Here is a 15350-nt window from a genome sequence, read left to right as displayed (position 1 = left end):
AGTACATATAGAGAGTTTCTAAAGGAACATGTCTGTAATTCACTCACTCAATCAACATTATAACCTTATGTATATAGGGTACAAGCAATGAGATACAAGTTACAAATGATGATGCACTAAGGGTTTTTTTAATCTCACAAAACTCAAGAGAGAAATAGTAGAGTCAAAGAGTTTTTCTGATTTAGAGGGGATATTTTACCGGTCAAAAAGTCCTTTAACGGAGTTTGGAACAATATCGTCAGAACGTGCACTAAAACAAAAATTGATGGATCTCCGATAAGGAATATTTTTAAAGGGGAGCTGGGTAACGGTCAAGATATATCCTTTTGGATCGATCCTTGGCTGGAGATAGAGCCCTTAAAAGACAGATACCCCAATTTATTCAAGCTGGAGCGCGATAAGAGATGCAAAGTGGTGGACAGACTAAGCAAGCAGGAAGGGAGGCAATACGTGACTTGGAAATGGAGGAAAGGGCCTAAAACTTTTGCTCAAATTACCGAATTTAATTGGCTTTGCAGGTCGCTGGATCAGGTGCAGACCAAAGAGGGACGTGATCAATGGAAGTGGGTTGGGGATGCGGCTGTAGACTTCTCGGTCAAGGTTGTGAAGCGATGCCTAGCGAAAGGGGAGTTGTCTATCGTTGATTTCGTGTTGGAATGGAGTAAACTGATCCCTGTTAAATGTAACCTTCTGGCATGGAAAGTAGAGATGGGTAAAATACCCACCCTGGCTGCCCTCGCTAGCAGTAGAGTGGACATACAGGATACGACATGCTTCCTATGCAACTCGGGCGTAGAAATCGCTGATTATATATTTTCCAGATGTGTTGTTGCTGCCCACGTTTGGTTAGCAGTCTCCGGATGGTGTAAGATTGCCCCGATGATCACTGCGTCAGTCAAAGAAGTTTTGGAAGTTCATAATCATGTTGGTCTGGAGAGTAGTGCCAAAGATGTTTTCTGTTGGATTGTGAGAGTGGTTTGTCGGTGTATTTGGCGGGCTCGCAACAAGCTCAGGTTCGAGAATAAACAAGTCAAGGTGGCCGACATTTTCAGCGAGATTAAAGTGCTAGTTGTTGATTAATTTACACATATTTTATTTATTTTATATGAAAAACCAGAAAATTTAACGGCAATATATGAAAAAACAAAGACACGCCACGCCGTCTACTTAAACCCAGTAGCATTCCAGCAGGTATTCTCTCTCTCTAGGGCTAAATCCCCACCCCAAATCACACACACCCATCGTTGAAGAAATGAAACCCTAATCTGGACTCTTTTGGTCAACAAGGTACCATTTATTTATGCATCAATCTTTCTTTCTGGAGATTCATTACGAGAAAGCAGCAATTCGTGGCGATTTATTCATCGTTTTAGGTTTCAACATTCAATTACTTCGTCATCACCAACGAGCTCTGTGAAAACCCTAAAAGTTGCGTCATTAGGTTTTTTCAAACCGTAAATTGATTGATGCGTGTGCGAATTCACCGAGAGTCCGATTCGGACTCGAATCGGGTCGGGGAAATGGAACCGGTTCGAGGAATGAAAAGGAAAATGTATGGTGGAGAAGATGATGAGGATGATAAAACAGTGAAAAGAGGGTGTTTGTTGAATGCAGCTGATTCTAATGCTATTAAAGGTGCTGCAAAGATACTTTCGTCTTTTCGCCAGTCGAAAAATGTGGAGGGCAGTGTTGGTTCTATTGCAGCTTATGTTATATTCATGGAAGAGAGTTTATATGGTTTAACAGTTGGGAGTTTTAAAAGTTTAAGTTATAGAAATTCATGGCGGAAACGCGTTGAGAAAGCGGAGACTTTGAGTGAAGTAAAGGCCTACTTGCTTCAAGTGAGTATTTTGTTTTGTCTCTATTTTATTTTATCTACAATACTTGTATGCTGTCAATAGCGAATAGCGGTCAATTGCGACAGGCTACCTATATGCTACGTTATGTTTAGTGATAAAGTAGAGAAACAGAGAAATACATGTTATAAGATCAAACCTGAGGTATCGAGCAGTGGAGATGAGGAAAAAAATGAAAAAATAAAATTAAATAAAAATGTCGCGATTTATCGCTATATACTATGTGGTGACATATGACCTAATACGCTACATAGCACGCTATTGACAACTATGCTGAATAGTTCTCTTTAATAGTAAATGAAGTGGTTACTCTTTCCTTGATGTTTGTGATCATAATGTATGTTAACTTAATTTGAAGGGTAAGAAGATTACAAATTTATTACATATTTGCATTACTTTAGGTTGCCATAGAGTGTTTGCAGTTTGGCTAGTAAACAATTATTCTAAAAATCATCTAGGTTAAGCTATTGGTTGTCTTCAGAAAAAAACTTTTATTTTGATAGGCCATTTTATGTGCGCTAAATTATGCATGCCTTTTGTGAGAAGTAGGTTGAAAAATTAGTATAGAAAATCAGAAATCTGTTATTTTTGGAAGTTTTTTTGGACGAACCGTTCACTTTATCCATCTTCTAGAACGCACCCATTTAATGATCAGGCTTATTTGTATGCCTTCTGTTGCAAGCAACGTCTTTCCAGTTAGAGACGTATTCATGTGATTTTAACTTAATTTAGCAGATATATATCTTGAGATCTTATGGAAGTCGAAATTACTCGATGCAATAACTCTTTTTGCCTAAATTGGGATGCCGAGATTGTTAGTTTCACTTGAAACCATTTTTGCTTCCTTGCACTTAAACAACCAGAAAATCTAGCACATTATTAAGTAAAACGCGGGATGCTAAATGTGCGGTCATTTTACCATTTTTATCTATTTCCGTTCTCTACTTTGACTTTTAGTTTTCTATTAAGGCGATTTTCGTTTAGCAAACCGTTCACAATCCAAATCTAAACCTAGTGTCATTTTAAAAAAATGAAAACCAAAAAGATGCATTTGTCTTATTATTATTATTATACAATTATGTCGTGCAATTATTGATACAGTCATATCGTGTGTATGTAGCTTGAGAGGAATATTCGCGACATTGCTTTTTCTTCGGATTGGATCAGGCACATAGATGAAACAGTCTCAGAAGGTCAACTCAGTCAAAGTGCTAAAAGCGTGGTGGGGTCCGTTAAAAAACGTGATAGAAAACCATCTATAGTAATACGTAAAATCCCTTATGCTGATGTCAAAGATCCGTCAACCGATTTTGCTTGGTGGCGAGGTGGTATGCTTTCTAAGCACATGATTAAGCATACTGCTCGACAAGGTAATTTTCATATAATTATTGTTTCGTTGGTCACTAATGATATGGTTTATAAATAAGTTCAACTGATTTTTTATTTATTTATATAATTAGGTGGCTGTAAAAAAATAAACGGTGTGCATTACGTTGATAGTCGCGAGGCTCTTAAAAGAAGCAAACAGTTTATCTGGCGAGCTGCAGTTGACTTGAGCCACACTGCATCAGAACTTGCTCTTCAGGTAATTAACTAATTATTAATAAAATCATTATTCTACATGTTGAGATCAATAGATCATAAATATTAATAATCGTCTTTCGTGAATGCAATAGGTTAGGTATCTAGACCTTCATGTGAGATGGAACGAACTTGTTTGTCCCGAACAACCTCTTCAAGACGGAAAAGGTCTAGAAGCAGAAGCTTCGGCTTTTCAGAATGCGTGCATTACCGATAAGAAAAAGACGGGAACCAAACTTTGTTACGGTGTTGTTTTTGAAAACCAAAAGCATCTTCCGTCACGTGTTTTAAAAAAAGTATTGAAAGTAGAGGAAACCGGAGATAAAAAGTCGAAAAACTGGTTTTTTGAGATGCACATTCCGGTATATCTTATCAAAGAGTATGAGATGGTAGTGGCGGCTGATGTAAAGTTGCCAGATTCTGATATTAAACATGTGACAAAATTACCTAAATTGAGCAAAAAGCAGTTAAAGGCTTCTGGCAAGAATCTATTTTCGTTTCTAGAGCAGAAGAGGGAAAACATGGGGAACGTTTTTTGTACTTTTTGTCAACGTGATGTTTCGTTTAGGTAATGTATTTTCTCCATCTACCACAATGCTTTTTGGAATTTGTTTTAATACTCACAGTTTATTTTGTTTTGAGTAAACTTCATTTTTGCTCCTTGTGGTTTGGTCACTTTAATGGTTTTGCCCCAAACCTTTAAAAATAGCCATTTTGCTCCCTGATGTTTGGATTTTGTCTCCAGTTTGCTCACAGCTCTAACTCAGTTAAAATTTTAAATTCAAAGTAAGGGTATTTCGGTCATTATATATATTCAATTTTATTAAATCTTTAAATCTATTTTTTCTTTTATTGATATTAAAAATATATATATACGTAACTTTAATTATAATATATATTACTCTTTTATTAATATACATACAGACAACATACCAATTGAAATTATCATAATCTTCCATAAATCAAAATCAAAGGGAGGCACGCACAGGTGTGGGTGTTGCGATGGAATCTTCTAATTGGACACCACCACCATCTTGCGGCCGCTACCTACCATCATCACCAGTCCACCACCATCCTCCATCACTGAACTTCCCAACCCATCTCTCTCTCTCTCTCTCTCTCTCTTCATCATCTTCAACCCACCCAAACCCTCATCATAACCTGTTCATTGGTGACCCCCAAATCATCCATAATCGGACCCACTCCTTCATAAGCCCTTCTCCTCGTTACACTCGTTCCAAATCCCTCCCTTTTCACCCCCAATTTGACCCCGATAGCTCTTGAGAAGATGAAGCCGAAAAGGCTGATGAATCTGAAGTTGAAGAAAAAGGGACTTTGAGATTATGAGGGTTATTGGTAAAGGTTCTTTTGGGAAGGTGTTTCAGGTAAGGAGGAAGGATAGAAGTGTCGTTAATGGCAGAGCCTTGGTGGTCAGCGACGGTGGTCTTGGCTGGTGCTCGATTAGATGACGGCGACATTAGGGTTCCAGTGTTTAGGGTTCCGCCATGACGATTCAGATCAATGTTGTAGTGGTGGGGGTTGGATGGATTCGGTGGTCGTAGGAGGTGGTTGTGGTGGTAAGGGAAAGGGGAGGGGTGGTAGTTGTAGGATGTGGTTTCAGATTGTGGGTTGCCGGAGACACAACTTGGGCTTCTGATTTTAGATTGTGGGTTGCAGAGGATGACGACCATGGTGGTTGGCCGGCGGCAGTGTTGAATTTAGTCATGAGAAGGTGGTGGTGAGGTGGTGGCGATTGGTGATGGGTGGTGGTGTAGGAGAGAGAGAGAGAGGGTGATCTTCTAGAGAGAGAGAGAGAGAGTGAAGACTGAACTTGTTATGCATATATTAATAAAATTTACTTTTAAATGTAAATTACCAAAATACTCTTTTTTTATATTTGTAATTACCAAAATATCCTTTCAGTTAACATAGAATATGGATGGAGTTAAGACCGTGGAGCAAACTAGAGACAAAATCCAATCATCAGGGAGCAAAATGGCTATTTTTAAAGGTTTGGGGCAAAACCATTAAAGTGACCAAACCACAGGGAGCAAAACGGAAGTTTACTCTTTTGTTTTGTTTGTCTTTAGGGTTGCTGCAAGGTGCAGTGCATGTGAGGGTATGTTACTACAGTTATTTACGTTTCTATATGTTGTCTCTCTCTGTTTTAGATGTGACCATTTTGACTCATTTACTTATGAATGGCTGATTTGGGTTGTGTTTGATCTCAAACGGGTCAAATAAAAAAGACTTGTTAACCTAGGAATGTGTCAAATGGGTTGAAAGTCAATCGAATTTTATTTTAGTGCATATAGCCTCATAAAATTATTTTGTATAAGACTTAGATTTTTTATTGTAATATTATTGATTTTTCTATTCGTGAATTATCGCATTATTTGCTTATATATTTAAGCCGACAGTTTTGTTGCTGGTTGACCCGTACCATTAATGACCCCTTTCACCCTGTTATCTAACTTACCCATTTTGCTACTCATTTCTTTCTTTCTTTCTTTCTTTTTTTTTTTTTTTTTTTTTGCATATAATGAAAGGGGAAGGTTATTGTACAGTAGCCCCTTGACATGCGAAGGTACGAATTGAATTAGACATGTTCACTTTTAAAATACGCACTTTACAAAATTCATATCCCGCATGCCATCAAACATGAAAATTACGCATGGGTTAAACTCAAATTACGCATGGGTTGGGTTAACCCTATTTATGCATGTTATAATAAATAATTACGCACGTTATTTACTCACTTCGCACCTTCGCACGTTAAAACCCATTTGTATTTAAAACTTTTACTATAATGAAATATCTTAGCTTGCTATTGATGGGATTTACTGAGTATGATGATGATTATGACTATAATGAAATATCTTTTATTCCTCACAAATATATATTTTTTTTAATTGGAGTTTAATAAAAGTACTGAGTTTTGGTGTCTTTACCGTGTTGGTTTATGGTTTAGTATCTATCCTTTTATACATTATCAAAACCTACATGTTTTTATATCTATCAGGTTATTGTCACGACCAGTGTGCTGTTGGTGCATATAATATTCAAACAGCTGCGCGTATCGAGTTTATAGTCACTTGTAAACGGTGTTACGACATTGAAAAAGATGTGACACCTAATAATGAGATTCATGGCGACTCTCCTACTAGTCCTTTGCTATCGCAAGGTCAAGAAAGTCAACATTCAACCTCACTCATTCAGGTGGAAAAACAAAACGGTCATGAAAGACCATTAGAACATTCCTATCCGATATCCAGTCAACCAGAAATAGAGCCGTTGCTATTGCAAGGTCAAGAAAGTCAACATTTAACATCACTCAATCATGTGGGAAAACAAAACAGTCATGAAAAACCGTTAGAATGTTCCAATCCGATATCCCGTCAACCAGAAATAGGTACAACTGGAGAGGAAAGTAGTCAAAACCCGCCTCTACAATCTGTTGACCAAGGTACAACTGGAAAGGAAAATAGTCAAAACCCGCCTCTGCAATCTGTTGACCAAAAGCCGGAAGTTTTTAATCCTGGTAAGGGGATAAAAAAGAGAAACAAGAAGGTATGTTTTGGGTTGATTTGGAAGAAACGGTACGCAGACGACACAGGAGATGAATTCCGGAAAAACAATATACTTTTGAAGGACGATCCAAATGGGCGTTTGCTGGCACCGAAGTGCCAGCTGTGTAAACGACCGTATGACTCTGAATTGATGTATATTCTTTGCCAATCATGCAACAGTAAGTTCTTAATTATTATTAATCTGACGTTTTTTGACCTTGAGGCTTGGCTAGTTTTGCGTCTTTCGTCCAAAGGTTTGTTTTTCCGCATCTGGATCCAAACGGTTTGAAATCTTGCCAGTTTCATCCAATTCGTTAACTCCATCTATTTTTTAACGTTAAGTCAGTGATATTTTCGTCTTTTTAGACATTTTTTATGATGATTAAAGGGTTCTGGTGGGGAGAAAGTCAACAGAGGTAGATCTTTAATTCTTATAGTGCTTTTTATTTTAATAAAAAATGTCTAAAACGACAGAAATGTCCCTCATTTAACGGAGAAAAATGGATGGAGTTAATGAGTTGGATGGAAATGGCAAGATTTCAAACCTTTTGGATCCAGATGCGAAAAAACAAACCTCTAGACGAAAGTCGCAAAAGTGGCCAAACCTCGGAGACGAAAATGGTATTTTACTCTTTTGAATATTTTTCATAGATTATAACATGATTATGTGTTTTTACAGACTGGTTTCATGCCGAATCTGTTGACTTCCAAATGTCAAAAGTTATGGAAGTGTATGGGTACAAATGTTGCAGGTGTCGAAGGATCAGGATACCCATTTGTCCTTATATGGATTTTTTTACCCGAGAGAGGTTAGAAAGGAAGAAATTAGGATACAACGATCCTGATCTTGAGTTAGCATCTGATTAAGTGTTTAAGTAAACGGTTAGAAGCGTTACCTTCAAGGGAAAAACCAAGGCACGCTTTGCATCTTGTACCGCAACGATGAAAGAGATGCTCTCTTTTAGACTAATCTTGCAAGTACAAGGGTCAAAGGAGTCGTACTTATAAACTTTTGCACATGTACTTGTTTATGGTTCAGTAACTTCATCTTACTGTTTTGTTGTTTCTGAATTACCATGTTTAGAACCAAATTGCCTATACTTAAAATGGCGCATTCTGACGCGCGTCCATTTTAACTTGTGAGAGTATTTATTGCTCGATTTTGCCAACTATTTAGTTTTTTTTCTAATCTCTAGTGTTGGTTATATTTGGCATGTAATCAAATAAGATAGCTTATTTGTCAATTTCCTTAAGTAGCTTAACAGTTCTAAGAACATTGTCAAGCGGTAATCTTTTGAAGTTGGTTACAACCATAATCACATGGATCGGGGTACATTCTGGTACGCGGAACGGAAACTGGTACGCGGTTCGTTCATTTCTAAAATCCGGTACGAGGGTGGTAGGTTCATTTGGAACGCCAACTCGGTACATGGTACGGTGTACCATATAGTCTGGTACATTGTATCATAAACAACTAATTTTACACTTTTATGAAAAAATCACAAGTTTAGGAAATTAATGTAAACCAGTGAAAGATATGGGTTTAAATGGTAAAATCACACAAACTAAATTAAACCTAAATTAGTAACTTCAGCCGTCAACATCCGTAAACTTCCATGGGGAAAAACTTGGACATTCAATAAAAAATTAGATCAATTCCTTCAAAAATTAGTGTGCAAAGGCTGTTGAGATTCCAATCTAACGGTACGCGAATTTCATGAACAGAATACGATAATCTAAAAATTCAGAAACTATCAATTAGAGCGATCCAGATCGTGTACCTTGAGCGTTCTGTACGATTCTGTACCCGTTTCCGGTATGAACAATCCATAGGTTAGCATTTCCTGTGACTATGGTTACAACCTTTCCTCCAGAAGGTTTCTTTCAAAGTTGTACTTTGCAGTCTGCACCCTTCCCTTATATGTCACAATCAACCCTTCAAAAGGTCTCTAACTGCCCGAATATAGAGGTGTTACAAATAGACCTTACATGACCCTAAGTTGCTCATATTGACCCTAGTGGGCCATGGTTGACCAGTATCAATTCTAATCAACCATCATTGACCAATAGTGTCCCTAATATTGATGCTAACTAGCCATTACTGACAAAACTAACTAATATTGAACTTAATTGATCATCATTAGCTAATATTAACAAAATTGTCGATTGTTGTTTTTTTTTTTTTTTATGTAGTTCAATCAACCTTTCAAACTAATTTAAGTTGTAATAGTAGGAAGGCCCGCGCGTTGCAGCAGATACGTTTGTTTTGTCGCCTTATAGTTGTTGGAGTTTTTGGTGTCTGTATGATGTTTATGGGCTATTCTTTACGACGATGACATTTTTATGGAAATAAAAGGCGAAAATACAATATTAACATCAAGCACTAATAAATCCATTACCACGTTATAGTATCAGATTTAGTAGAAGGCTTAACCCATGTGCAGACAATCAAACATGTAATTGTTGAGCTTTTCCTTAATGGTAAAAATTCATATCAATATTTTTTTTTCAAAATAGCTATATACCTACATTTCTATCATCTAAACACATTTTTGATACAATAAAGATAGATTTATTATTTAGTGGTGATTAATGATGCTTTTGTTTTGGTGCTTCTTTGGTGTCATATAGTCTACATCTTAAATATGGACTAATACTTAAAATATAATTTTAATATTCATCTTATAACTTGCATGCAACATTACAAAAACATATATACGTTCTTCCCAACGAAAGTACCTTATGCAAAATATGAAATAAGATTCCATATCCATAAATACAATTAATGGATATTATAGGTTTCTATGTGCTCATCTGATGACTACCTAGGTGACTTTTTGACACAAAACAAAGACATATTGTTTGGAAATTACCTTCATATGTGAATTTTAAATAGCAATGGGTAGAAATGAAAGAACATGACAAAAATATGTGAATTTGATGTAGATTTGCTCTTGACCTTTGGTATATCATCTTAAAAATTTGTGCAAATTACTATAAGGGTGTTATGAGTGGTAGCGGCAAAGGGTGCGGCAAACACCGCCGCCAACCCTTTGCCGAGGCGGTGAAGGGTGTGGTGCGGGGAGGGCATGCCGACTCGGGGAAGGACAATTTTGACATTGGGGCGAGTTTTAACGGTAATATTACCGTTTAAATTAAAAAAATATATTTTTTTTCTTTTAAAAATTAAACTATAAAAATTATTTGCTCGTGGATGGAATCTACCCTTCGTGGTTCGTGGTTGTGAAGTCGATCCCTTACCCTCACGAAGTAAGACCAAAAGAAATTCAAGAGGCAACATGAGGCGGCAAGAAAAGACGTCGAACGGGCTTTCGGTGTTTTGAAGGCGAAATGGGGATCCTCCGGTCGAGCCCGCTCTAGACAATACGGTGTTGGGCAAGTTGATGGATGAAGACACGTATCGGAGACTAAAACACGATCTCATAGATCATCTCGCAAGTCAAGATTTACCCCACCTTTTGGTCGATTCTGACGAAGACTAGTTTAATTTATTTTAAGTTAATGTAATTTTATTGTTTTTTATTTTAGTGTAATTTTGATGTTTTTAATTTAATTTATGAAAGTTTATTGTTTTTTAATTTAATGTATTTATTCTACATTTATTAACTTAAATATTAAATAAACTAGTGCACAAAAAAAAAAAAAAGTTTACCACTTCAGCAAGTGTTTAAACCATTGCCAACACTTTTCAGCAAAGTTTAAACACTTTTGACTGATTGACATAGCGCACTCTGATTGGTCTTTTTTTTGTTTGCCACTCTAAGGGTATAAGGAGTGGTTAAACACTTTAAAGTGGCAAACCAAAAAACCGACCAATGAGAGCGCGCCATGTCAATTAGGCAAAAGTGTTTAAACTTTGGTGAAAAATGTTGGCAATGGTTTAAACACTTGGTGAAGTGGTAAACTATTTTTTTTAAAAAAAAAAGGAAAAAGGTGTGATTGGTTGAGATTGGAATGGACCCCACCCCATACCCCCCTCTCTCTTTCCTTTCTCCTTTCCCGCATCGGTAAAGCTTCACCGCATGAAACCAAATCTGATCGGTAAACTTTGGTTGGCAATGGTTTGCCATTTCGGTAAACCAAGTTTACCGACACCAAAAGTTGCCACACCGTATCCCCTAAGGTGTTTAACCACTCCTAACACCCTAAGGGTATAAAACCAAGTTTATTTAATAAGGTAGTATAGATAATTAGATAGATATAATTAAACATTTTCTAAAAAGTAAGTTATTTCGATGGTGATTAAATAGTTTTTTTTTTGGTTATTACGCATATAAGCACGCTCTAAAAAGTAAGTTATTCGATGGTGATTAAATAGTTTTTTTTATTACGCATATAACCACACTCTAAATTCTTGAAAACATAACAAATGAGGTGGTAACTTATGTGGCTGTCATTTTGCTATTAAGCAAAAGAAGTAATGCCGAATTAATTGTTTAAGATGTTATTAAAGAAGCAATGCTTAATTAATTGTTTAAGATGCTATTAGATAAATATATTAATAAAAATAAAAAGCTATTAAATATATTATATATATTATTATTCAACATATACAAAAACCATGGCAGGGAATAGTATTTCCCTGCCATTGGTCGAAATGGGCGACCGCTCCTCATCTATTGGACCAACCATTTTATTATTTTATATCCACTCTAAAATTACGGTTTTGCCCCCAGTTTAAAATTGCGCTTTTCTCTCAACTAAAAAATATAATAACCCTTTTGCCAGCAGCTCGAAATTACGATTTTGTCATCGGTTCAAAAATTACGATTTTACCCTCAGCTTTTTATTTTATACCCGCTTTAAAATTACCGTTTTGCCCTTAGTTTAAAATTACGTCTTCGCCCCCGGTTCAAAATAAAATTATGCTTTTGCCCCCAGCTCAAAATTACGATTATTCCCTCGGATCAAAATTACGATTTCACCCTTAGTTTAAAATTACTTTTTTGCCCCTAGCTAAAAATAAAATTATGGTTTTCCCTACCTCAAATTACGATTTTACCCTCGGTTCAAAATTATGATTTCCCCCAATTCAAAATAAAAATATGACTTTACACCCAGCTAAACCGAAAATACGATTTCGCCCTCGGTAAAAAAAATACGCTTTTACCCTCAGCCAAAATTACGTTTTCGCCCCAGTTCAAAATAAAATTTTGTTTTTCCCCCGGCTCAAAATTACGATTTTACACCAGTTTATTATTTTATACCCACTTTAAAATTACGCTTTTCCCCTAGTTTAAAATTACGTCTTTGCCCCCAGTTCAAAATAAAATTATGTTTTTGCCCCCAGCTAAAATTTACGATTTCCCCGTCGGTTCAAAATTATGATATCACCCTCAATTCAAAATTACGTTTTTTTGCCCCCGGTGCAAAATAAAAATTTGGTTTTCCCCTAGCTAAAAATAAGGATTTTACCCTCGGGAAAAAAATTTGATTTTTCCCTCAAGTAAAAACAAAAAATATGACTTTGCCCCCAACTAAAAATCATGTCAAGGAGCTGCCTAACACTTTTTTTTTACCTTTTCTTTGTAGCAAAACTATGATACTGTTTTTTTAATTGGTTAAGAATTATTCGACCATCGCCCCACAACGCGAGCGGTGCAACACCTAGTTTAGCTACAAATTGTGATCTTATTATTATTGTGTTTAAGGGACCTACTAACTTCATGGTTTTCTGTTGGGATGGTTTTTTATTTTTATTTTTTTATTAAGCAATCAACCTATTGCATTTCTTTTAACAGTGAAATAACCTACTTTTAAATCTTCTTATCATTTATATTGTCGGATTTAGCATATATGTTGCCGGATACATCTTACTATCACATCATGTCATTTAGGGCCAACACCACATCATGTCGTTTAAGGACAACCAGTGTATTCACTCACACCATGACCAATTGACCATCCTTGTTATATATATTGTTGATGAAGGACAATGAATAGTAACTTTATTATTATAATAATATATAACTTTTTATTATTTTTTATTTACTATATTATAATAGTTTATTATTATATTTACTTTTATTAACATATTTTTAATTTTGTTTTCTTTTTTAAATCATATATTTCCTTTACCATTTTTTTAATAATTCTTTTTTTTCCTTTTTTAGAACTTATATTAATTTATCGATTAATTTGATACTTCTTTAATAATTTACGTTTATAGCTTTTTTTCTAAAAACTTAAGTACGTAGTTGTGCTTAATTTTTTTCTCAGACATTCCGTTATAAGTTTTGTTAAAAACGAAGTTGTACTCAAAATAAAGTATTTATTTTGTATCACAAAACGGTACGATGATAAACTAAACCGTTCTAATGGTTTGCCTTTCTAAACAACATGCTTTATTTTCAAATCACGTTTGTTTTACATTATCTTTTGCTCAATTTCGCCGCAACGTGCGACATCAAAAAAGCTAGTAATATATTAAAAGGTAAGTTAAAGTCCAACAAATCTAATAACAATCACTACAAATTTGGATACACTAACCTTATTTGGAGACAAAATAAGTAATTTATATATTCTGTCATTAGTCGTTATATATCTAATACGATTCATGTTCGGCCCCATTCTAATACCCAAGTAAGTGAACGGAAGATCACCCTTCCTACACCCAACCACTTTGGCCATCACATCCACCTCATTACCCCCCACCCCGATATCAAAAAGGTGGGCGAGTCACTCTAGTTAAATCGGTCTTGGAGAGCCTACCAGTATAATTTTTTTTTCTATTTTTAAAGCGCCGGCTAAGGTGGTGGTGGATAAATTAGAAGTTATGATGAGGAAGTTTCTTTGGGTGGGTTGGAAGAGATTAAAAGAACGCATTGGGTGGCTTAGGATACGGTGACACTGCTGAATCACTTGGGGGGGGGGATTTGGGTATTTGTAAACTTAAAGTGGTCAATGAAGCGCTTTTAGCGAAGTGGGTTTGGAGGTTCCAGATAGAGGAAAATAGCTTGTGGCGAAGGGTCGTGGTAATAGAAGAAGATGGTCTGTAACACCTTGAAAATTCCTGTCCAACGAAATAAAGACACGTGTCATGTGGGACAAATGTGTCAGAAACCGGGTCAAATATAGAGATGCGTGGTAGGATTTTTAAGAGGGCGTCATGTTATCAAAATACCTCTGAACGACCCAAGGGCGACATGTTATTAAAACACCTCTGAGCGACCCGAATTTATAAATCCCAAGATCCATAAATTATTTGATAAACATCTTATATATTTTTACCGGCTAATTCTAAATAAAAAAACTCCATCCTTTATAAGGAGGTTGGATTATTAATAAGTGTTACTGCAATAAATTCTGATTTTAAATCCTAATCTAGTGAGAATTGGGAGTTGATGAGAATTCAAGCTTTCCTTGTAACTTCCGTCACTTTGCAAGTCCCACAAGAATCCAATTTGAAAAGGGGACATGTAAGAACCATGCAAGCATGCAATTGTAACACCCGTTGTTTTCGAATGTCAAAGTCAAAGTCAAAGTCTAAGTCAACTTTGACTTTCTTGACTGTAGATAGTCGATTTTGTGTTTTAGTTGTATTATGTGGAGTAAGTGTTGTAATCAGCCAGAATCGAAGTAATCAAATGTGTTATAATGAGAACCGATCCACGACTATAAATGATAGGAAGTAACAATGCGATAAAGTTAACCTAATTAGTAATCAAACCGATCTAACAATCAATCGAACCCGAGACTCGAATCATGCGAATTTTGGTATTATTATATGTGTATGTGTGCCTTATGTGTTACTTGTGCGTGCTTACTTTATGATTGGCGTGGTAATCAATCAAATCAATCGAAACTCGAAAGGCAATCGAACTCAATCGAAACCGACATCGAAACGTAACTTATGGAAGATTGTATGTTAGATGTAGTGGTTGGGAATAACAGTAATTTGACTAGGAACTCTATCATATCCGTATCATCGTCCATCGAAATCGAAACGTCGAAAATCGTCGCAAAACACTCGAAGTGCGTGGCGGATCGAACAGGAAACATCCTGATCGAACAGGCCAGCCGATCGGCTAAGCACCTTGCCAGCCGATCGAGCAGCGCACTCGATCGGAGTTCCCAGCCGATCGGCTAGCACATGGCCCCACAACTCCCAAACCTTTGAAGAATAGTATTGACGAAGTAATGTTCAATCGAATGGGTCACTCGATGGGTAAACATTACTGTTCGGATCATGAGATACTATGCTTCAACTCTTAATCGTTTTCACAACTTGTTCGTAGTAGAGAATGTCAGCCGATCGAACAGACTATTCGATCGGGTGACATTCAGTTGAGGGCTAACTTTGAAGCTCCTAGCCGATCGAGTG

At 36.3% G+C, this 15350-nt stretch overlaps 1 protein-coding gene across 1 annotated transcript; it reads left to right on the top strand.

Annotated features, from left to right (window-relative positions):
• Window positions 1-1158: 1158 nt before the first annotated feature.
• Window positions 1159-8211, top strand: LOC110872998 (DDT domain-containing protein PTM). Its single transcript, XM_022121899.2, has 7 exons — window positions 1159-1841; window positions 2977-3226; window positions 3317-3441; window positions 3533-4005; window positions 5528-5556; window positions 6460-7185; window positions 7686-8211. Exons 1-7 carry the CDS (start codon window positions 1467-1469, stop codon window positions 7871-7873), a joined length of 2166 nt encoding a protein of 721 aa, XP_021977591.1. The 5' UTR covers window positions 1159-1466; the 3' UTR covers window positions 7874-8211.
• The last annotated feature ends 7139 nt before the right edge of the window (window positions 8212-15350 follow it).

This window comes from Helianthus annuus, chromosome 1, assembly GCF_002127325.2.
Source record: "Helianthus annuus cultivar XRQ/B chromosome 1, HanXRQr2.0-SUNRISE, whole genome shotgun sequence".
NCBI lineage: Eukaryota > Viridiplantae > Streptophyta > Magnoliopsida > Asterales > Asteraceae > Helianthus > Helianthus annuus.
Note: the sequence above shows the minus strand (reverse complement) of the source record. Positions and strands in the feature narration are given on the sequence as shown.

Excerpts from the sequence above, each read along its gene's own strand:
- LOC110872998 (XM_022121899.2), top strand. The coding sequence starts at position 1,467 with ATGCGTGTGCGAATTCACCGAGAGTCCGATTCGGACTCGAATCGGGTC. Across the intron at positions 4,006-5,527 it reads CAACGTGATGTTTCGTTTAG|GGTTGCTGCAAGGTGCAGTG; the intron begins GTAATGTATTTT and ends GTTTGTCTTTAG. Across the intron at positions 5,557-6,459 it reads AAGGTGCAGTGCATGTGAGG|GTTATTGTCACGACCAGTGT; the intron begins GTATGTTACTAC and ends TATATCTATCAG.